At 46.6% G+C, this 22,631-nt stretch overlaps 1 protein-coding gene and 1 long non-coding RNA gene across 3 annotated transcripts; both read left to right on the top strand.

Moving 5' to 3' along the window:
• The first annotated feature begins 6,217 nt into the window (after positions 1-6,217).
• LOC118400382 (plasmalemma vesicle-associated protein-like) lies at positions 6,218-20,033 on the top strand. The gene is made up of 6 exons (XM_035797195.2): positions 6,218-7,426; positions 8,389-8,467; positions 9,135-9,835; positions 11,183-11,363; positions 11,446-11,506; positions 19,753-20,033. Exons 1-6 carry the CDS (start codon positions 7,037-7,039, stop codon positions 19,763-19,765), a joined length of 1,425 nt encoding a protein of 474 aa, XP_035653088.1. The 5' UTR covers positions 6,218-7,036; the 3' UTR covers positions 19,766-20,033.
• On the top strand, positions 12,099-15,628 carry LOC127907606 (uncharacterized). 2 transcript variants are annotated; one of them, XR_008065112.1, is made up of 4 exons: positions 12,099-12,483; positions 12,616-12,659; positions 13,364-13,583; positions 14,508-14,867. It is a non-coding gene; the product is annotated as an uncharacterized LOC127907606 (long non-coding RNA). The 2 variants fall into 2 exon arrangements; XR_008065113.1 differs by lacking the exons at positions 12,616-12,659; positions 14,508-14,867 and adding an exon at positions 14,992-15,628 and having other exon boundaries at positions 12,099-12,615; positions 13,188-13,495.
• Positions 20,034-22,631: the final 2,598 nt, after the last annotated feature.

Raw genomic sequence — 22,631 nt, 5'->3', positions numbered from 1 at the left:
GCCGCGCTCAAAAAAATTGTTAACTTGGAGAACCGCCGAGCCACCTTCCTGTTCAAGTGAGCCGAGCACAACAATGTGAGTCCAAAAATGGATTGTATGCTGCTTCGTAAATGTTGTAATATGCCTGGGAGATATGTATACTGTAGCTAAGAAAGTAATACCAAGTGTATGTTGTGTAATAAGCTGTTAGTAGCCTATGTGTCTCATCCTAATGATTTGGTCTATTTTCCCCTCTTAATTTTGCCTACTGTTCTGACGTAGTGGTGCATATGTAGCCTATAACCTGTTTTAGAGAAATGTAATCATTGAATATTGTAAGACCTTTCATTGTCTGCTTATATGCCCCCTTTATTTATCCTACGGTTCTGACTTGGTGTACAGGGAGAGCACTGGAAGAATGGCCCATGTTCTGAATTCTGTTGCTGTACATTTCACAAGTGCTAAACAAATAGTTATAAACACTAACGTTACGTCCGTCCTAGCTCGCTCATTGTCTTAATCGAAATTACGGATTGCCTCTTATCCGCTTGTCGTCCCCTTATGCCATAGTTTGGACATCTCAATTTTCATTGGAAACCATATTTGTTTAAGCAAGTCAGGCATAACAGTTTTTTTTTAAAGGCAGTAAATGAGGTGCTTCGCTGCCAAACAAGGTTCTGATGATAGCCAGGTGTAGCAGTGGGTAAGGTGGGACAGCTTTATGTAGGCCCTAACAGTTTGGAGGCACCGTTTGTCACCTCTATAGTGCAACTAACATGTTGTTTAGTGTTGTGTTGTGTAGTGGCTTTGCTGGAATGCATTTCACTTCTTTTTTTTGCCCCATCAAGATGTACATGCTAAAATATTTTAAAGAGGAGAATCACATCATCATTTGTGTAATTCAGTGTGGAGAAAAACTTTCTGAGTTTACTAGGTCTCGAGAACACAGTAACTCAAGCTACATTTATTGTTTGTCTACATTTTTTATGTTTTGAGGGCAAGTTCTGGTAAATAATGCACTGCTGTAGAAAATCTAAGTGGTTCAAGCCATGATTAATTAAAGACAAATAATCTGATCTAAACAAGCCCAACCATGAATAAGTAAATGCAACCTTTTTACTGGGACGTTCTGTGATGTTTTTCCGCCTTGACGGAATACCATCTTTATGTATATCCTTCAAATTTGTTGATATTTACTTATTTCTTCTCCAAGAAGCCTGTTCATTCCATCCTTCCATGACACATCCATTTCTAAAATTCTCTCTGATGTTCTGTTGATTGGAGGGAAAATTGGTAGCAGGAGTTGCAGTTAACACTAGATGGCAGTATGTGTTATGGACATAAATAAAGTTCAATTCTAATTCAATAACAATCCATGTTAATGATCCTGCCTTGTAGACTCTCCCTCTGAGATCTGAAAGTGTTAGATATGGGGGAAACTAAAAGTAGTATATTGTTCTGTGATATTCCTAAACGGCCGTCTTCAAGATTACAGTGAAGGAGTTGATAGGTTTCTAGGAGGTAGACACACTCAGGGAAACGTTTAAATACATAACGTTCCAACACGTTGTCCCCAAAAATATCAGCTGTTTATATAAATACCAGTTGTTTATGCTCCAGATAAACAGCCCATTTCATTCTCAATATTCAACATTTTGTGTGTACTTCTGTGTTTGTCCCTGATTTCCTGCTTTTGTTCCCATGCTTTATCTGTGATCTGTCCCGATGGTAACAACTCAGATGAGATGGCCAATTCCTTGGTGAATTATTGCTTCCTCTGAAGACAGGGTTGGCACGGCAACAATGGCTGGCAGGCAGGACAAGTTCTGGCTTTCATTCTGCTGCTGTGTTTGGGGTGTCCTGAGCGACTGACTGTCAGCTGCCCACGTCAGCAAGTTGGGTTGAGACGCAGAGCATCAAAGGGTCGCTGGCTCCGATACTTAATGAGAATGTCTGTGGAACAACATGTGCTATGGTCCTGACACTTCTGGTGCCGTGCACCATGTTCATAATGCCGTAAAACAGTTGTTGTTTTTTCTTGGAAATTACAGTAGGTCTTCACAATGTGCCATTTTGAGTTATGGAGGAAGATAATATAGACAGATCAAATCTTCAGAACAGATCATATCTTCAGAACAGACGTTAATGGAGCATTTACCTGTCAAGAGGGGGAAGATTCATGGACCTAACCACCCCACATACTGGTTGAAGACCATTATATATGACACAAAAAACATCCAATTTAAGTGTCCCTAATACCTAGGCACACTAATACATCTTAGTTACGTAGACTGGTAAAGTGTTAGTACAGTGTAGGCACACTAATACATCTTAGTTACGTAGACTGGTAAAGTGTTAGTACAGTGTAGGCACACTAATACATCTTAGTTACGTAGACTGGTAAAGTGTTAGTACAGTGTAGGCACACTAATACATCTTAGTTACGTAGACTGGTAAAGTGTTAGTACAGTGTAGGCACACTAATACATCTTAGTTACGGAGACTGGTAAAGTGTTAGTACAGTGTAGGCACACTAATACATCTTAGTTACGTAGACTGGTAAAGTGTTAGTACAGTGTAGGCACACTAATACATCTTAGTTACGTAGACTGGTAAAGTGTTAGTACAGTGTAGGAACACTAATACATCTTAGTTACGTAGACTGGTAAAGTGTTAGTACAGTGTAGGAACACTAATACATCTTAGTTACGTAGACTGGTAAAGTGTTAGTACAGTGTAGGCACACTAATACATCTTAGTTACGTAGACTGGTAAAGTGTTAGTACAGTGTAGGCACACTAATACATCTTAGTTACGTAGACTGGTAAAGTGTTAGTACAGTGTAGGAACACTAATACATCTTAGTTACGTAGACTGGTAAAGTGTTAGTACAGTGTAGGCACACTAATACATCTTAGTTACGTAGACTGGTAAAGTGTTAGTACAGTGTAGGAACACTAATACATCTTAGTTACGTAGACTGGTAAAGTGTTAGTACAGTGTAGGAACACTAATACATCTTAGTTACGTAGACTGGTAAAGTGTTAGTACAGTGTAGGCACACTAATACATCTTAGTTACGTAGACTGGTAAAGTGTTAGTACAGTGTAGGCACACTAATACATCTTAGTTACGTAGACTGGTAAAGTGTTAGTACAGTGTAGGCACACTAATACATCTTAGTTACGTAGACTGGTAAAGTGTTAGTACAGTGTAGGCACACTAATACATCTTAGTTACGTAGACTGGTAAAGTGTTAGTACAGTGTAGGCACACTAATACATCTTAGTTACGTAGACTGGTAAAGTGTTAGTACAGTGTAGGCACACTAATACATCTTAGTTACGTAGACTGGTAAAGTGTTAGTACAGTGTAGGCACACTAATACATCTTAGTTACGTAGACTGGTAAAGTGTTAGTACAGTGTAGGCACACTAATACATCTTAGTTACGTAGACTGGTAAAGTGTTAGTACAGTGTAGGCACACTAATACATCTTAGTTACGTAGACTGGTAAAGTGTTAGTACAGTGTAGGCACACTAATACATCTTAGTTACGGAGACTGGTAAAGTGTTAGTACAGTGTAGGCACACTAATACATCTTAGTTACGTAGACTGGTAAAGTGTTAGTACAGTGTAGGCACACTAATACATCTTAGTTACGTAGACTGGTAAAGTGTTAGTACAGTGTAGGAACACTAATACATCTTAGTTACGTAGACTGGTAAAGTGTTAGTACAGTGTAGGAACACTAATACATCTTAGTTACGTAGACTGGTAAAGTGTTAGTACAGTGTAGGCACACTAATACATCTTAGTTACGTAGACTGGTAAAGTGTTACTACAGTGTAGGCACACTAATACATCTTAGTTACGTAGACTGGTAAAGTGTTAGTACAGTGTAGGAACACTAATACATCTTAGTTACGTAGACTGGTAAAGTGTTAGTACAGTGTAGGCACACTAATACATCTTAGTTACGTAGACTGGTAAAGTGTTAGTACAGTGTAGGAACACTAATACATCTTAGTTACGTAGACTGGTAAAGTGTTAGTACAGTGTAGGAACACTAATACATCTTAGTTACGTAGACTGGTAAAGTGTTAGTACAGTGTAGGCACACTAATACATCTTAGTTACGTAGACTGGTAAAGTGTTAGTACAGTGTAGGCACACTAATACATCTTAGTTACGTAGACTGGTAAAGTGTTAGTACAGTGTAGGCACACTAATACATCTTAGTTACGTAGACTGGTAAAGTGTTAGTACAGTGTAGGCACACTAATACATCTTAGTTACGTAGACTGGTAAAGTGTTAGTACAGTGTAGGCACACTAATACATCTTAGTTACGTAGACTGGTAAAGTGTTAGTACAGTGTAGGCACACTAATACATCTTAGTTACGTAGACTGGTAAAGTGTTAGTACAGTGTAGGCACACTAATACATCTTAGTTACGTAGACTGGTAAAGTGTTAGTACAGTGTAGGCACACTAATACATCTTAGTTACGTAGACTGGTAAAGTGTTAGTACAGTGTAGGAACACTAATACATCTTAGTTACGTAGACTGGTAAAGTGTTAGTACAGTGTAGGAACACTAATACATCTTAGTTACGTAGACTGGTAAAGTGTTAGTACAGTGTAGGCACACTAATACATCTTAGTTACGTAGACTGGTAAAGTGTTAGTACAGTGTAGGCACACTAATACATCTTAGTTACGTAGACTGGTAAAGTGTTAGTACAGTGTAGGCACACTAATACATCTTAGTTACGTAGACTGGTAAAGTGTTAGTACAGTGTAGGCACACTAATACATCTTAGTTACGTAGACTGGTAAAGTGTTAGTACAGTGTAGGCACACTAATACATCTTAGTTACGTAGACTGGTAAAGTATTAGTACAGTGTAGGCACACTAATACATCTTAGTTACGTAGACTGGTAAAGTGTTAGTACAGTGTAGGCACACTAATACATCTTAGTTACGTAGACTGGTAAAGTGTTAGTACAGTGTAGGCACACTAATACATCTTAGTTACGTAGACTGGTAAAGTGTTAGTACAGTGTAGGCACACTAATACATCTTAGTTACGTAGACTGGTAAAGTGTTAGTACAGTGTAGGCACACTAATACATCTTAGTTACGTAGACTGGTAAAGTGTTAGTACAGTGTAGGCACACTAATACATCTTAGTTACGTAGACTGGTAAAGTGTTAGTACAGTGTAGGCACACTAATACATCTTAGTTACGTAGACTGGTAAAGTGTTAGTACAGTGTAGGAACACTAATACATCTTAGTTACGTAGACTGGTAAAGTGTTAGTACAGTGTAGGAACACTAATACATCTTAGTTACGTAGACTGGTAAAGTGTTAGTACAGTGTAGGCACACTAATACATCTTAGTTACGTAGACTGGTAAAGTGTTAGTACAGTGTAGGCACACTAATACATCTTAGTTACGTAGACTGGTAAAGTGTTAGTACAGTGTAGGCACACTAATACATCTTAGTTACGTAGACTGGTAAAGTGTTAGTACAGTGTAGGAACACTAATACATCTTAGTTACGTAGACTGGTAAAGTGTTAGTACAGTGTAGGCACACTAATACATCTTAGTTACGTAGACTGGTAAAGTGTTAGTACAGTGTAGGAACACTTTGTTAAATAGGACTGTTACAACTGAAGACTTTTCCTAAAATGTACCTAAGATTATAATCTCCTTCAAAGCAGATCATTTCAGGACCATTATCTCTTGTCACATGTGCTGACATTTAAATTTTAGTCATTTAGCAGACGCTCTTATCCAGAGTGACTTACAGGAGCAATTAGGGTTAAGTGCCTTGCTCAAAAGCACATCACCAGATCTTCAGCTAGTCGGCTCCTGGATTCAAACCAGCAACCTTTAATTTACTGGCCCAATGCCCTTAACCGCTAGGCTACCTGTCAAACAAAGGGGCAGCTGGCACCACATGGGGCTAGGATTGTGTGAATGTGGTCTGAATCATCTCCTGTGTGTGTGTGTGTGTGTGTGTGTGTGTGTGTGTGTGTGTGTGTGTGTGTGTGTGTGTGTGTGTGTGTGTGTGTGTGTGTGTGTGTGTGTGTGTGTGTGTGTGTGTGTGTGTGTGTGTGTGTGTGTGTGTGTGTGTGTGCGTGATGTTATCCCTAACCCCTGACATGATGTCAAGGAAGGAGTTCCCAGAGTGGGAAGTGTGGTGAGGCGGTTCTAAACTCCTGACCATGTTTACACCTCAGACATAATCCTGTCTTCTCCCTTTCACACCATATTACGCTCAGGAGAGAACTTCTGGAACTTTACTATTTGGGCTGTCAATGTGTGCTACCTTAGCTCAGAAACGGGATACTATCTTCACCACCAGGGTCTGCCTCAGCTGTCGCCACTACCAGGGTTTGCATCAGATATCTCCACTACCAGGGTCTGCCTCAGATATCTCCACTACTGGGGTCTGCCTCAGATATCTCCACTACCAGGGTCTGCCTCAGATATCTCCACTACCAGGGTTTGCATCAGATATCTCCACTACCAGGGTCTGCCTCAGATATCCCCACTACCAGGGTCTGCCTCAGATATCTCCACTACCAGGGATTGCATCAGATATATCCACTACCAGGGTTTGCATCAGATATCTCCACTACCAGGGTCTGCCTCAGATATCTCCACTACCTTGGTCTGCCTCAGATATCTCCACTACCAGAGTCTGCCTCAGATATCTCCACTACCAGGGTCTGCCTCAGCTATCTCCACTACCAGGGTCTGCCTCAGATATCTTCACTACCAGGGTCTGCCTCAGATATCTCCACTAACAGGGTCTGCCTCCGAATCTCCACTACCAGGGTCTGCCTAAAATATCTCCCATCTTATCTATTTATTTGGATTTTTGTTTGGGAAAGAAGAGTTCAGTGCTTGTGGTTTAACGCTCTCTACTTGGTCCTCAAGAAGTGGACCCTATTTGAACCAACTAAATCGGTCTGTGATTGGCTGTTTCTCAGTAAGGGTGTTCTGTACTGTACTGTGTCTCAGAGGCTAAACAGCCATGTACAAAAGCAGTTACTCCCAGGCCAAGTTTGGCTTGGAGGCCAGGAGGAAGATCCAGAAGCCCAGAGGGAAGAGCTGTGGCTACTACATGAGGGTTGTCTTCTTCTTCTCCTCTCTGATCCAGTCACTCATCATCGTCAGCCTGGTGCTCTTCCTGGTCTACGGGAGCTCCCCAGATGCGGTGGCCGAGAGCCGGGTCAAGGACCTGGAGAAGAGCTTCAACCACCTCTCCATTGACAACATCAACCTCCGGCAGCAGGGAAAGAACCTGACGAAGCTCCTGAATGCCACCCTGACTGACAAGATGCGCAACGACAAATATATGATGAGTCTGCGTCAGGTGGCAAACGGGTCTGGCATGTTCATCGCCAATCTCAAAGGACTAGTGGTAAGAACTGAGATTGATGACAAAACCAATGTTCACATGTCAATGCTAGAGGGGATTTGTGAGGTTGTGTTGGATTTTTGGCATGCATATTTTGAAAAACTTGGGTGGATTTTCAATATGTCGATTTTGAATATGCATTACAATGACAGCAGTACATTATATACAGTCGGGTCACAGTGACTGGTTTACTGAATATCAAAATGCCAGTTTAGCTGTATTAGTGGATAGGAAAACAAAACATGTGCTACATGATTTTGATTTGAGTGTAATTTAACATACAACAATATTACATTCAAGTATCTTATACATATCATATAACATGTCAATAATTTCAGATAATTTCAGCAAATATAACTGAAAAGGTTAACACAGTGGTCCTACAGTCATAAACATTAACAATCACTAGTCACTGTATATTCAGATTTAAACTTGACTGTTCATCATTTCTATAGATATATATATCTTCTTTTGCAACAGTGTCAACAATAATGTGCATGTACAGATGCCGTATCTTAATTTGATCATCCTGTTGTTGCGGAAATGGTTCTGCACAGCAGAAAATTCAATAGTGTATTACAGTCAATTTATTTAACTAGGCAAGCCATTTAAGAACAATTTCTTATTTTCAATTATGTCCTAGAAACAGCAGGTTAACTGCCTTGTTCAGGGGCAGAACAAAAGATTTGTACCTTTGGGATTTGATCTTGCAACCTTCTGGTTAATAGTCCAACCCTCTACCCAATAGGCTAACTGCCAGCCAGGGTGTCAACAGTTTGAAAAAGTACACTTAAAAATGTGATTGATTTGCCCTAATGAAAAAGGGCTCAACCTCTACAAAACATGTCAATAATAAAAAAAAATCTGTTTCTGCAGATCCTAAATCTGTAGGTGAAATTTTCACTCAAATTATTATTGGTAGACAAAATGTGTTTCTGATGCATGTCTGTTATTAATATCCACAGACTCAGTGTGAAAATGATAAGGGAAGATGTCAGATTCAACTTAGAATGAGCCAATGCTTCAGGGCCATGCCCCCAAATGGTAAGAGACCTGTTGCTCTGCTCTGCTTTGTTGCTCTGCTCTGCACTAGTGCTACATACAGTATTCATGTTCAATCGTCCACTCAGAATCTCATTCTAATAATTCACAGCTTAGCTTTCCTAAACCTATTAGCTTCCCACTGGGCACACACGGTTGAATCAACATCATTTCCACGTCATGTAAAGGAAATTGCGTTGAACAAACGTGGAATAGATGTTAAATTGACATCTGTGCCCAGTGGGTTTCCTAACTGGTACTTCTTTGGACAAGAATAAGCATGGTGCAAATTACAACTTTGCAATGATCTTTTGTCTTCACTATTGTTGTTGTTACAGAAGTGAGAATACAAATAGTGAAATTATAATAAAAGTTATTTATTCGCCATTCTGAATTTACTTAAAACCAATGCAGTGCCGGGATTCAATCCAAGCTGCATTGTAGCGAGCTTGATTTAAAGGTTAATTTCTATTGCGCCCACATATGCACTGTGAATGCAATCTCCACAAACGCAGGAACATTGCCTTTAAAAGGTGCAATACGGACAGTGCTCCTCGGATTGAATCCCGGACTAAATCTGATCCTGGTTCCGAAGTATTAACATAAACGTTTTTTCTTTCTTCTTTATGTTCTTCAAAAACTTGTATATGCAACAACAATAATATGCAAGAAAACCAGGTCCAGCAGCTGGAGCAGTTGCTAAAGCTAGTGAGCTCCAACTTCAGTCAGACGGTGCAGTTCATGAGGATGGAGATGGAGAACAAAGTCATGGACCGGGACACCCTGACACTGGAGGCCATCTCCCTCCGGAGGGACAAGACCTTCCTGCAGAGACAACTGGAGGGCTACAGGAAGAAGTGCAAGGAGGACTTTGTCCAATCCCTGGCTGGCATCTCTGACGTCTCTAAAGCCTTCCTGTTGAAGATCGACAACCTTCTGCCCAATGTCAGCCCCTTCCTGCTCACCTGCGAGAAGCAGCTCCACCACCTGGACCAGATCCGCAACAACTGCACCGGTCTGTCCCGCGAGGTGGAGAACAAGTTCCAGCAATACCTGAACAAGGTGGGCTCTCAGATGTCAGAGATTGAGGGTTGCAGTGCCAGGCTGCAGGCAGATAAAGACCAGCTGAAGGAGGTCTACAACTGGTGCAGCTACAACCGCAGTGCCATGGCCCTGGAGCACCGCGAGAAGCTTCAGAAGACCCAGGAGAAATACGACCGAGAGACGGAGAGGCTGCTGATGGATAGCAGAAGGCTGCAGGGGGACAAGGAGCTACAGGAGACGGTGATGAAGGTGAAGGAGGGCGAGATCGGCATTCTCAAGGACAAGATGAATAACCTCAACACCTCACTGGTCAACTGTGGCTCCAGGGTAAGGGAAGCTCTATCGCGTGGTATTACACCAGGCTTTCATCCAACTCATTGATAAGTGGCGGTAGATAACAACAGAAATCCTTTCGAAGTCAAACTGAGGCCAGAAATGGTTTCCGTCATTAGTGTGAAGAGATAGAGTTGGCACGCTTGTCAAAAGATCTAACCATGTAAATGAGAGCTGCAGGAACTCCTCATAAGATCTTTTATGACAATTAGCTGTGATAAAATACATTAGTGTAAAATGTAAGCAATAGGTTGTTGTCGTGCTTTACATTAAACTGGGGGGCTCCTGAGTGGTGCAGCAGTCTAAGGCACTGCATCTCAGTGCTTGAGGTGTCAACACAGACACTCTGTATCACAACCAGCTGTGATTGTAAGTCCCATAGGGCAGCACACAATTGGCCCAGGATTGGCCAGTAATTGTAAATGTTTGTTTACCTTTATTTAACTAAGCAAGTCACTTAAGAACAAATTCTTTTTTTCAATGACGGCCTAGGAACAGTGGGTTAACTGCCTGTTCAGGGACAGAACGACATTTTGTACCTTGTCAGCTCAGGGATTGGAACTTGGAACCTTTCGGTTACTAGTCCAACACTCTAACCACTAGGCTACCCTGCCAACCCATAAGGATTTAACTTGCCTGCTTTTTTATTTTTTAATATTGTCAAAATCTGCACTGTATGTGCAGGCATGAGTTTGCATCAATTCAAGTAATGGGCACATTCAAACATGATGTTTTCTTTCTTACAATAAAATAAATCATTGTGCTTTCATAATGTTCTCTGAAGTAAATACGCCTTGCACTGTTTTGGACCATAGAGATGTTTTATTTTTGGCATCTTATTAGGATCCCAATTAGCTACTACTAAAGCAGCAGCTACTCTTCATGGGGTCCATACAAAACATAAACCATAACATAATACAAAACATCAATAGACAAAGACAGAACTACATACATTTAAAAAGATAAGTATACACGCTTTCATACATTTATGCCTTCATAAACTTCTGATCATAAAATGTGTATGATCAGAATAGACACTATGACACTTCCTCCAGTACCAATCTCATCAATTTAGCGGGGGTCCCACTATGATACTGGAGGAAGTGTCAATCTCATTCCAAAAAAACAATGCAGGGAACTCGAGGATAGGTAGAGCCCCCACTGGCTGGTAAAGTGCCACAGTCTATAATATACATTTGGTGGTCATGTAATAATAAACATGATATGTTTGTGCAATTATTATATTTGAATATGCTAGATAAACAGCACTGTTATATGTTGAAGTATTTTCACATACCGGTACTAACTAAACATGATTTTCTTTGTGTTATTATGTTTCAGACCGGAATGGGTAACCCAGGAATGTCCGGAGCAAATCAGACTGGACCCTGGAGTAGCAGGCATGGGATGGGTTACCCTGGCTCAACTGGGAATGGATTTGGCAGGGCAGGGTCAAGTGCTTCGTCATCATCAGGCGCCACAAGGATGAACGGTTCAGGAATGGACGGCTCGAAAGGTTTAGGTAAGATATAAAAATCACTTCTTATAAACACTGTGATATACTATGGACAATGTCTTATGTTGTTGTTCTGTTGTTTCTACAGCACATATCAATCAACACTTACGAGAACTGCAGCAGTATTCTAATGCCGACTCCGGCTCAGAGTGAGTTCATATACCCTCTGGGTATTTAAGTGAATCTTAAATAAATGTATTAAGTTCTGTTGCCAAGATTAGCATCTTACTGGAACTTTTAATTCAACATGGCTGAGACAAATGTTGATTATGACATTAGAATGTAATCTAAATGTGACAAAGCAAATGTTGATTTGTAATGAGTCATAGAGCCTTTACTTTAGAGATTCGTTTTTGCTCCATATTAAGTAGTGAAATTGGTTAAAAAATCACAACATGCACTTAAAATTGACCTTACAAAAAAGCTAGTCAGTCAATAAATAATATAATAATACTTGTATGAAAGGTTTTAATCTTTAGCTCACAATCTGTGGATAATAAACATTTAAGAAAGGTAAAAAAATATACGTAAAACATCACAGCACAATTGAAAAATATATGGCACATGGAAACCAAACAAGGGTGGTCTATAGTGATAGGTGGGATGGGCTGAGTGTGGCTGAGGGTTGGTCTATAGTGATAGGTGGGATGGGCTGAGTGTGGCTGAGGGTTGGTCTATAGTGATAGGTGGGATGGGCTGAGTGTGGCTGAGGGTTGGTCTATGGTGATAGGTGGGATGGGCTGAGAGTGGCTGAGGGTTGGTCTATGGTGATAGATGGGATGGGCTGAGAGTGGCTGAGGGTTGGTCTATGGTGATAGATGGGATGGGCTGAGAGTGGCTGAGGGTTGGTCTATGGTGATAGATGGGATGGGCTGAGAGTGGCTGAGGGTTGGTCTATGGTGATAGATGGGATGGGCTGAGAGTGGCTGGGGGTTTCTCTATGGTGATAGGTGGGATGGGCTGAGTGTGGCTGAGGGTTGGTCTATGGTGATAGATGGGATGGGCTGAGAGTGGCTGAGGGTTGGTCTATGGTGATAGGTGGGATGGGCTGAGTGTGGCTGAGGGTTGGTCTATGGTGATAGGTGGGATGGGATGAGAGTGGCTGAGGGTTGGTCTATGGTGATAGGTGGGATGGGCTGAGAGTGGCTGAGGGTTGGTCTATGGTGATAGGTGGGATGGGCTGAGAGTGGCTGAGGGTTGGTCTATGGTGATAAGTGGGATGGGCTGAGAGTGGCTGAGGGTTGGTCTATGGTGATAGGTGGGATGGGCTGAGAGTGGCTGAGGGTTTGTCTATGGTGATAAGTGGGATGGGCTGAGAGTGGCTGAGGGTTGGTCTATGGTGATAGGTGGGATGGGCTGAGAGTGGCTGAGGGTTGGTCTATGGTGATAGGTGGGATGGGCTGAGTGTGGCTGAGGGTTGGTCTATGGTGATAGGTGGGATGGGCTGAGAGTGGCTGAGGGTTGGTCTATGGTGATAGGTGGGATGGGCTGAGAGTGGCTGAGGGTTGGTCTATGGTGATAGGTGGGATGGGCTGAGAGTGGCTGAGGGTTGCTCTATGGTGATAGGTGGGATGGGCTGAGTGTGGCTGAGGGTTGGTCTATGGTGATAGATGGGATGGGCTGAGAGTGGCTGAGGGTTGGTCTATGGTGATAGGTGGGATGGGCTGAGAGTGGCTGAGGGTTGGTCTATGGTGATAGGTGGGATGGGCTGAGAGTGGCTGAGGGTTGCTCTATGGTGATAGGTGGGATGGGCTGAGTGTGGCTGAGGGTTGGTCTATGGTGATAGATGGGATGGGCTGAGAGTGGCTGAGGGTTGGTCTATGGTGATAGGTGGGATGGGCTGAGTGTGGCTGAGGGTTGGTCTATGGTGATAGGTGGGATGGGCTGAGAGTGGCTGAGGGTTGGTCTATGGTGATAGGTGGGATGGGCTGAGAGTGGCTGAGGGTTGGTCTATGGTGATAGGTGGGATGGGCTGAGTGTGGCTGAGGGTTGGTCTATGGTGATAGGTGGGATGGGATGAGAGTGGCTGAGGGTTGGTCTATGGTGATAGGTGGGATGGGCTGAGAGTGGCTGAGGGTTGGTCTATGGTGATAAGTGGGATGGGCTGAGAGTGGCTGAGGGTTGGTCTATGGTGATAGGTGGGATGGGCTGAGAGTGGCTGAGGGTTGGTCTATGGTGATAGGTGGGATGGGCTGAGAGTGGCTGAGGGTTTGTCTATGGTGATAGGTGGGATGGGCTGAGAGTGGCTGAGGGTTGGTCTATGGTGATAGATGGGATGGGCTGAGTGTGGCTGAGGGTTGGTCTATGGTGATAGATGGGATGGGCTGAGTGTGGCTGAGGGTTTGTCTATGGTGATAGGTGGGATGGGCTGAGAGTGGCTGAGGGTTGGTCTATGGTGATAGGTGGGATGGGCTGAGAGTGGCTGAGGGTTTGTCTATGGTGATAAGTGGGATGGGCTGAGAGTGGCTGAGGGTTGGTCTATGGTGATAGATGGGATGGGCTGAGTGTGGCTGAGGGTTTGTCTATGGTGATAGGTGGGATGGGCTGAGAGTGGCTGGGGGTTGGTCTATGGTGATAGATGGGATGGGCTGAGTGTGGCTGAGGGTTTCTCTATGGTGATAGGTGGGATGGGCTGAGTGTGGCTGAGGGTTGGTCTATAGTGATAGGTGGGATGGGCTGAGTGTGGCTGAGGGTTGGTCTATAGTGATAGGTGGGATGGGCTGAGTGTGGCTGAGGGTTGGTCTATAGTGATAGGTGGGATGGGCTGAGTGTGGCTGAGGGTTGGTCTATAATGATAGGTGGGATGGGCTGAGTGTGGCTGAGGGTTGGTCTATGGTGATAGATGGGATGGGCTGAGAGTGGCTGAGGGTTGGTCTATGGTGATAGATGGGATGGGCTGAGAGTGGCTGAGGGTTGGTCTATGGTGATAGATGGGATGGGCTGAGAGTGGCTGAGGGTTGGTCTATGGTGATAGATGGGATGGGCTGAGTGTGGCTGAGGGTTTCTCTATGGTGATAGGTGGGATGGGCTGAGTGTGGCTGAGGGTTGGTCTATAGTGATAGGTGGGATGGGCTGAGTGTGGCTGAGGGTTGGTCTATAATGATAGGTGGGATGGGCTGAGTGTGGCTGAGGGTTGGTCTATGGTGATAGATGGGATGGGCTGAGAGTGGCTGAGGGTTGGTCTATGGTGATAGATGGGATGGGCTGAGAGTGGCTGAGGGTTGGTCTATGGTGATGGATGAGATGGGCTGAGAGTGGCTGAGGGTTGGTCTATGGTGATAGGTGGGATGGGCTGAGAGTGGCTGAGGGTTGGTCTATGGTGATAGGTGGGATGGGCTGAGAGTGGCTGAGGGTTGCTCTATGGTGATAGGTGGGATGGGCTGAGTGTAGCTGAGGGTTGATCTATGGTGATAGATGGGATGGGCTGAGAGTGGCTGAGGGTTGGTCTATGGTGATAGATGGGATGGGCTGAGAGTGGCTGATGGTTGGTCTATGGTGATAGGTGGGATGGGCTGGGTGTGGCTGAGGGTTGGTCTATGGTGATAGGTGGGATGGGCTGAGAGTGGCTGAGGGTTGGTCTATGGTGATAGGTGGGATGGGCTGAGAGTGGCTGAGGGTTGGTCTATGGTGATAGGTGGGATGGGCTGAGTGTGGCTGAGGGTTGGTCTATGGTGATAGGTGGGATGGGCTGAGAGTGGCTGAGGGTTGGTCTATGGTGATAGATGGGATGGGCTGAGTGTGGCTGAGGGTTGGTCTATGGTGATAGATGGGATGGGCTGAGTGTGGCTGAGGGTTGGTCTATGGTGATAGATGGGATGGGCTGAGTGTGGCTGAGGGTTTGTCTATGGTGATAGGTGGGATGGGCTGAGAGTGGCTGAGGGTTGGTCTATGGTGATAGGTGGGATGGGCTGAGTGTGGCTGAGGGTTGGTCTATGGTGATAGGTGGGATGGGCTGAGAGTGGCTGAGGGTTGGTCTATGGTGATAGATGGGATGGGCTGAGTGTGGCTGAGGGTTGGTCTATGGTGATAGATGGGATGGGCTGAGTGTGGCTGAGGGTTGGTCTATGGTGATAGATGGGATGGGCTGAGTGTGGCTGAGGGTTTGTCTATGGTGATAGGTGGGATGGGCTGAGAGTGGCTGAGGGTTGGTCTATGGTGATAGATGGGATGGGCTGAGTGTGGCTGAGGGTTGGTCTATGGTGATAGATGGGATGGGCTGAGTGTGGCTGAGGGTTGGTCTATGGTGATAGATGGGATGGGCTGAGTGTGGCTGAGGGTTGGTCTATGGTGAGGGGTGGGATGGGCTGAGAGTGGCTGAGGGTTGGTCTATGGTGAGGGGTGGGATGGGCTGAGAGTGGCTGAGGGTTGGTCTATGGTGATAAGTGGGATGGGCTGAGAGTGGCTGAGGGTTTGTCTATGGTGATAGATGGGATGGGCTGAGAGTGGCTGAGGGTTTGTCTATGGTGATAGGTGGGATGGGCTGAGAGTGGCTGAGGGTTTGTCTATGGTGATAGGTGGGATGGGCTGAGAGTGGCTGAGGGTTTGTCTATGGTGATAGGTGGGATGGGCTGAGAGTGGCTGAGGGTTTGTCTATGGTGATAGGTGGGATGGGCTGAGAGTGGCTGAGGGTTTGTCTATGGTGATAGATGGGATGGGCTGAGAGTGGCTGAGGGTTGGTCTATGGTGATGGATGAGATGGGCTGAGAGTGGCTGAGGGTTGGTCTATGGTGATAGGTGGGATGGGCTGAGAGTGGCTGAGGGTTGGTCTATGGTGATAGGTGGGATGGGCTGAGAGTGGCTGAGGGTTGCTCTATGGTGATAGGTGGGATGGGCTGAGTGTGGCTGAGGGTTGGTCTATGGTGATAGATGGGATGGGCTGAGAGTGGCTGAGGGTTGGTCTATGGTGATAGATGGGATGGGCTGAGAGTGGCTGATGGTTGGTCTATGGTGATAGGTGGGATGGGCTGGGTGTGGCTGAGGGTTGGTCTATGGTGATAGGTGGGATGGGCTGAGAGTGGCTGAGGGTTGGTCTATGGTGATAAGTGGGATGGGCTGAGAGTGGCTGAGGGTTGGTCTATGGTGATAGGTGGGATGGGCTGAGTGTGGCTGAGGGTTGGTCTATGGTGATAGGTGGGATGGGCTGAGAGTGGCTGAGGGTTGGTCTATGGTGATAGATGGGATGGGCTGAGTGTGGCTGAGGGTTGGTCTATGGTGATAGATGGGATGGGCTGAGTGTGGCTGAGGGTTGGTCTATGGTGATAGATGGGATGGGCTGAGTGTGGCTGAGGGTTTGTCTATGGTGATAGGTGGGATGGGCTGAGAGTGGCTGAGGGTTGGTCTATGGTGATAGGTGGGATGGGCTGAGTGTGGCTGAGGGTTGGTCTATGGTGATAGATGGGATGGGCTGAGTGTGGCTGAGGGTTTGTCTATGGTGATAGGTGGGATGGGCTGAGAGTGGCTGAGGGTTGGTCTATGGTGATAGGTGGGATGGGCTGAGAGTGGCTGAGGGTTTGTCTATGGTGATAGGTGGGATGGGCTGAGAGTGGCTGAGGGTTGGTCTATGGTGATAGGTGGGATGGGCTGAGAGTGGCTGAGGGTTGGTCTATGGTGATAGGTGGGATGGGCTGAGAGTGGCTGAGGGTTTGTCTATGGTGATAGGTGGGATGGGCTGAGAGTGGCTGAGGGTTGGTCTATGGTGATAGATGGGATGGGCTGAGTGTGGCTGAGGGTTGGTCTATGGTGATAGATGGGATGGGCTGAGTGTGGCTGAGGGTTGGTCTATGGTGATAGATGGGATGGGCTGAGTGTGGCTGAGGGTTTGTCTATGGTGATAGGTGGGATGGGCTGAGTGTGGCTGAGGGTTTGTCTATGGTGATAGGTGGGATGGGCTGAGAGTGGCTGAGGGTTGGTCTATGGTGAGGGGTGGGATGGGCTGAGAGTGGCTGACGGTTGGTCTATGGTGATAGATGGGATGGGCTGAGAGTGGCTGAGGGTTGGTCTATGGTGATAGATGGGATGGGCTGAGAGTGGCTGAGGGTTGGTCTATGGTGATAGGTGGGATGGGCTGAGAGTGGCTGAGGGTTGGTCTATGGTGATAGGTGGGATGGGCTGAGTGTGGCTGAGGGTTTGTCTATGGTGATAGGTGGGATGGGCTGAGTGTGGCTGAGGGTTGGTCTATGGTGAGGGGTGGGATGGGCTGAGAGTGGCTGAGGGTTGGTCTATGGTGAGGGGTGGGATGGGCTGAGAGTGGCTGAGGGTTGGTCTATGGTGAGGGGTGGGATGGGCTGAGTGTGGCTGAGGGTTGGTCTATGGTGAGGGGTGGGATGGGCTGAGTGTGGCTGAGGGTTGGTCTATGGTGAGGGGTGGGATGGGCTGAGTGTGGCTGAGGGTTGGTCTATGGTGAGGGGTGGGATGGGCTGAGTGTGGCTGAGGGTTTGTCTATGGTGAGGGGTGGGATTAAAGAGTTTGTTTGGTAATGTATTATTGTTATGTGACTGCTTTATATAAAAGTACCAAGCATGTAAAATGTGTATGTAAAATGTATTTGTAAAATGTATGTAGTTGAAGTCGGAAGTTTACAAACACCTTAGCCAAATACATTTAAACTCAGTTTTTCACAATTCCTGACATTTAATCCTAGTAAAAAATCCATGTCTTAGGTCAGTTAGTATCACCATATTATTTTAAGAATGTGAAATGTCAAAATAATAGTAGAGAGAATGATTTATTTCAGCTTTTATTTCTTTCAACACAGTGGGTCAGAAGTTTACATACACTCAATTCGTATTTGGTAGCATTGCCTTTGAATTGTTTAACTTGGGTCAAACGTTTTGGGTAGCTATCCACAAGCTTCCCACAATAAGTTGGGTGAATTGTGTCCCATTCCTCCTGACAGAGCTGGTTTAACATAGTCAGGTTTGTAGGCCTGCTTGCTTGCACACGCTTTTTCAGTTCTGCCCACAAGTGTTCGAAGGGATTGAGGTCAGGGCTTTGTGATGGCCACTCCAATACCTTGACTTTGTTGTCCTTAAGCCATTTTATCCACAACTTTGGAAGTATGCTTGGGGTCATTGTCCATTTGGAAGACCCATTTGCGACCAAGCTTTCATTTCTTGACTGATGTCTTGAGATGTTGCTTCAATATATCCACATCATTTTCCTACCTCATGATGCCTTCTATTTTGTGAAATGCACCAGTCCCTCCTGCAGCAAAGCACCCCCACAACATGATGTTGCCACCCCCGTGCTTCATGGTTGGGATGGTGTTCTTCGGCTTGCAAGCCTCCCCCTTTTTCCTCCAAACATAAAGATGGTCATTATGGCCAAACAGTTCTATTTTCGTTTCATCAGACCAGAGGACATTTCTCCAAAATGTACGATCTTTGTCCCCATGTGCAGTTGCAAACCGTAGTCTGGCTTTTTTATGGCGGTTTTGGAGCAGTGGCTTCTTCCTTGCTGAGGGGCCTTTCAGGTTATGTCAATATATGACTTGTTTTACTGTTTTACTGTGGGCCTTGTTATTCTGGGATTGATTTGTACTTTTCGCACCAAATTACGTTCATCTCTAGGAGACAGAACACATCTCCTTCCTGAGCGGTATGAAGGCTGCGGGGTCCTATGGTGTTTATACTTGCGTACTATTGTTTGTACAGATGAACGTGGTACCTTCAGGCATTTGGAAATTGCTCCCAAGGATGAACCAGACTTGTGGAGGTCTACAATTGATTTTCTGAGGTCTTGGCTGATTTCTTTTGATTTTCCCATGATGTCAAGCAAAGAGGCACTGAGTTCGAAGCTAGGACTTGAAATACATCCACAAGTACACCTCCAATTGACTCAAATGATGTAAGTTAGCCTATCAGAAGCTTCTAAAGCCATGACATCATTTTCTGGAATTTTCCAAGCTGTTTAAAAGGCACATTCAAACTTCTGTAAACTTCTGACCCACTGGAACTGTGATACAGTGAATTCTAAGTTAAATAATCTGTCTGTAAACAATGGTTGGAAAAATGACTGTTAATGACTCCAACCTAAGTGTATGTAAACTTCCGACTTCAACTGTATATGTAGCAGAAAAGCTATTAAAAAAACAAAGATATTTGTCCTCTGAAGAGGGTGGATGGGTTAATAAATAAAATATTTCTTTAAAAAAAGGAAAAGAAAATGAGTTAAATTGGCCTATTGAAACTGATTCTACAGATTCCCTAAACATCTTAATAGGGGGTTAAGTTTATGAATTGTATATTATGAATTGTTTATGAATTGTAAATTAGATTATGTAAGAGGGCAAGCCATTGAGGCATGGATATGAGAGAAATGTTTTACAAAAAGCCTGCTGACTGCAGTTGATGCAATTAACTGAACAAGGATCTCTGTTATTTCTTCTTGTCTGCAGAGTCTCTGGGTAATCCATGAAATTTCAGAGGAAAATGGAGGAAAACCTATAAAACCCAGTCTCCTCATATTGAGTTCTGGTTTGTCAATATACACTACCAGTCAAAAGTTCACCTACTCATTCCAGGGGTTTTCTTTATTTTTTACTATTTTCTATGTTGTAGAATAATAGTGAAGACATCGAACTATGAAATAACACATATAGAATCACGTAGTAAACAATTTTTTAAACAAATCTGTTTTCAATGTACTGTATATACTTTTATTAAAAACTAAGGAGTACTTCTTGCAAACCTGGTTCTATGAATTAAGTGTGATGACTTCCACGTTTAAGGTCGGGGAGAGCGAGGTATGTTGTCACACTTTTCATGCTGTCTAACATTTACTTGGCACAATACATCACAATGGTATAAATGTCATACCGAACAAAAGAAGGAAGTCTTGGGAACATATTTTGTGTTCATTACATCTTCATATCTTATTTCAGTAGGGAATTGTAGACCGTTAAATAGAGAGTGTGTACTTCTGACAAGTTGCCCCATCAGCAGGTGTCACGTTCTGACCTTTATTTTCTGGTTTTTGTATTTAGTTAGTATGGTCAGGGCGTGAGTTGGGTGGGCAGTCTATGTTTGTTTGTCTAGGTTTTGGGAAATTCTATGTTTCGGCCTAGTATGGTTCTCAATCAGAGGCAGGTGTCATTAGTTGTCTCTGATTGAGAATCATACTTAGGTGGCCTGGGTTTCACTGTGTGTTTGTGGGTGATTGTTCCTGTCTCTGTGTGTGCACCAGATAGGACTGTTTTGAGTTTCACATTTCTTGTTTTGTTAGTTTTGTTCATGTGTACCTTATAGCATTAAAAAGTACCATGGAAAATTACCACGCCGCGTATTGGTCCTCTGATCCGTTTCGCCTCTCCTCTTCGGAAGAAGAGGAGGAAACTCATTACAGAATCACCCACCAAAATCGGACCAAGCGGCGTGGTAAAGGACAGCGACGACAGCAGCAGCAGCATCAACAACAGAGGCCACCATCACAGGACTCCTGGACATGGGAGCAGATACTGAACGGAGAGGGACCCTGGGCACGGGCTGGGGAAAATCGCAGCCCCAAAGCAGAGCTGGAGGCAGCGAAAGCTGAGCGGCGGCAATATGAGGAGCCAGCACGGCAGTGCGACAGGTACGAGAGGCAGCCCCAAATTTTTTTTTTTTGGGGGGGGCACACGAGGTGTGGTACTAAGCCAGGTAGCAGACCTGAGCTCACTCCTCGTGCTTATGATAAGCAGCGCATTACTGGTCAGGCACCGTGTTATGCGGTTGAGCGCACGGTGTCGCCAGTGCGTGTCCATAGCCCGGTGCGCTATAGGGCAGCCCCCGAGAGTGCCATGCGAGTGTGGGCATTGAGCCAGGGCGTATGGTGCCTGCTCAGCGGGTCTGGTCGCCGGTACGCAGTCTTGGTCCAGGTTATCCTGCGCTGGCTCTGCGTGCTGTGTCTCCGGGCGCTGGGAGGGTGCAGTGCGTCCTCTGCCTGCGCTCCGCTCGTACCGGGCAACTGTGGGAGTGGAGCCTAGGGGAGAGGTGCGTGTAGTAAGCACTAGATCTCCCGTGCTTACCCACAGCCCGGTTCAACCTGTGCCTGCACTCTGGAGGGTCCGGGCTCGAGTAGTTGTCCAGCCTGGGGAAGTGGTGCCAAGGTTGCGCACCAGAGCTCCAGTGCTCCCCCACAGCCCGGTCTTTCAGGCTCCTCCTAACACCAAGCCTCCTGAAAGTCTCCCCAGCCTGGTAGTTCCTGTGGCAGCCCCACGCACCAGGCTGTCTCTCAGTCTCCTCCCTGCAGGTGCTCCCGCCTGTCCGGCGCTGCTGCCGGAGCGTCCCGCCTGTCCGGCGCCGCTGCCGGAGCGTCCCGCCTGTCCGGCGCCGCTGCCGGAGCCTCCCGCCTGTCCGGTGCCGTTGCCGGAGCCTCCCGCCTGTCCGGCGCCGCTGCCGGAGCCTCCCGCCTGTCCGGGAGCCTCCCGCCTGTCCGGCGCCGCTGCCGGAGCCTCCCGCCTGTCCGGCGCCACTGCCGGAGCCTCCCGCCTGTCCGGCGCCGCTGCTGGAGCGTCCCGCCTGTCCGGCGCCGCTGCCTCCTGTAGCAGCTCCACGCACCAGGCTGTCTCTCTGTCTCCTCTCTGCAGGTGCTCCCGCCTGTCCGGCGCTGCTGCCGGAGCGTCCCGCCTGTCCTGCGCCGCTGCCGGAGCGTCCCGCCTGTCCTGCGCCGCTGCCGGAGCGTCCCGCCTGTCCTGCGCCGCTGCCGGAGCGTCCCGCCTGTCCTGCGCCGTTGCCGGAGCGTCCCGCCTGTCCGGCGCCGCTGCCGGAGCCTCCCGCCTGTCCGGCGCCGCTGCCGGAGCGTCCCGCCTGTCCGGCGCCACTGCCGGAGCGTCCCGCCTGTCCGGCGCCGCTGCCGGAGCGTCCCGCCTGTCCGGCGCCGCTGCCGGAGCCCCTCAGCCCAGAGGCGCCAGAGCCCCTCAGCCCAGAGGCGCCGGAGCCCCTCAGCCCAGAGGCGCCGGAGCCCCTCAGCCCAGAGGCGCCTTGAGCCCCTCAGCCCAGAGGCGCCGGAGCCCCTCAGCCCAGAGGCGCCGGAGCCCCTCAGCCCAGAGGCGCCGGAGCCCCTGTCCCTCTGTCCAGAGCTTCTGCCCCTCTGTCCCGAGCTGCCCCTCTGTCCAGTGGGGTCATTGAGAGGGGTTGCCATGGTGAGAAAGCCACGGAGGCGGACAATAAGGCGGACAAAAACAATGGTGAAGTGGGGTCCGCGTCCCGCGCCAGAACCGCCACCGCGGACAGACGCCCACCCAGACCCTCCCCTATAGGTCAAGGTTTTGCGGCCGGAGTCCGCACCTTTGGGGGG

This window comes from Oncorhynchus keta, chromosome 15 (genome assembly GCF_023373465.1).
Source record: "Oncorhynchus keta strain PuntledgeMale-10-30-2019 chromosome 15, Oket_V2, whole genome shotgun sequence".
Lineage (NCBI taxonomy): Eukaryota > Metazoa > Chordata > Actinopteri > Salmoniformes > Salmonidae > Oncorhynchus > Oncorhynchus keta.
The sequence above is the reverse complement of the archived record's forward strand: the minus strand, read 5'-3'. Positions and strand labels throughout refer to the sequence as shown.

Bases quoted from the DNA above. Each gene is read 5' to 3' on its own strand.
- LOC118400382 (XM_035797195.2), top strand. From the start codon at position 7,037: ATGTACAAAAGCAGTTACTCCCAGGCCAAGTTTGGCTTGGAGGCCAGG. The intron at 8,468-9,134 runs GTAAGAGACCTG...ATAATATGCAAG, and splicing joins CAGGGCCATGCCCCCAAATG to AAAACCAGGTCCAGCAGCTG. The intron at 9,836-11,182 runs GTAAGGGAAGCT...ATTATGTTTCAG, and splicing joins TGGTCAACTGTGGCTCCAGG to ACCGGAATGGGTAACCCAGG.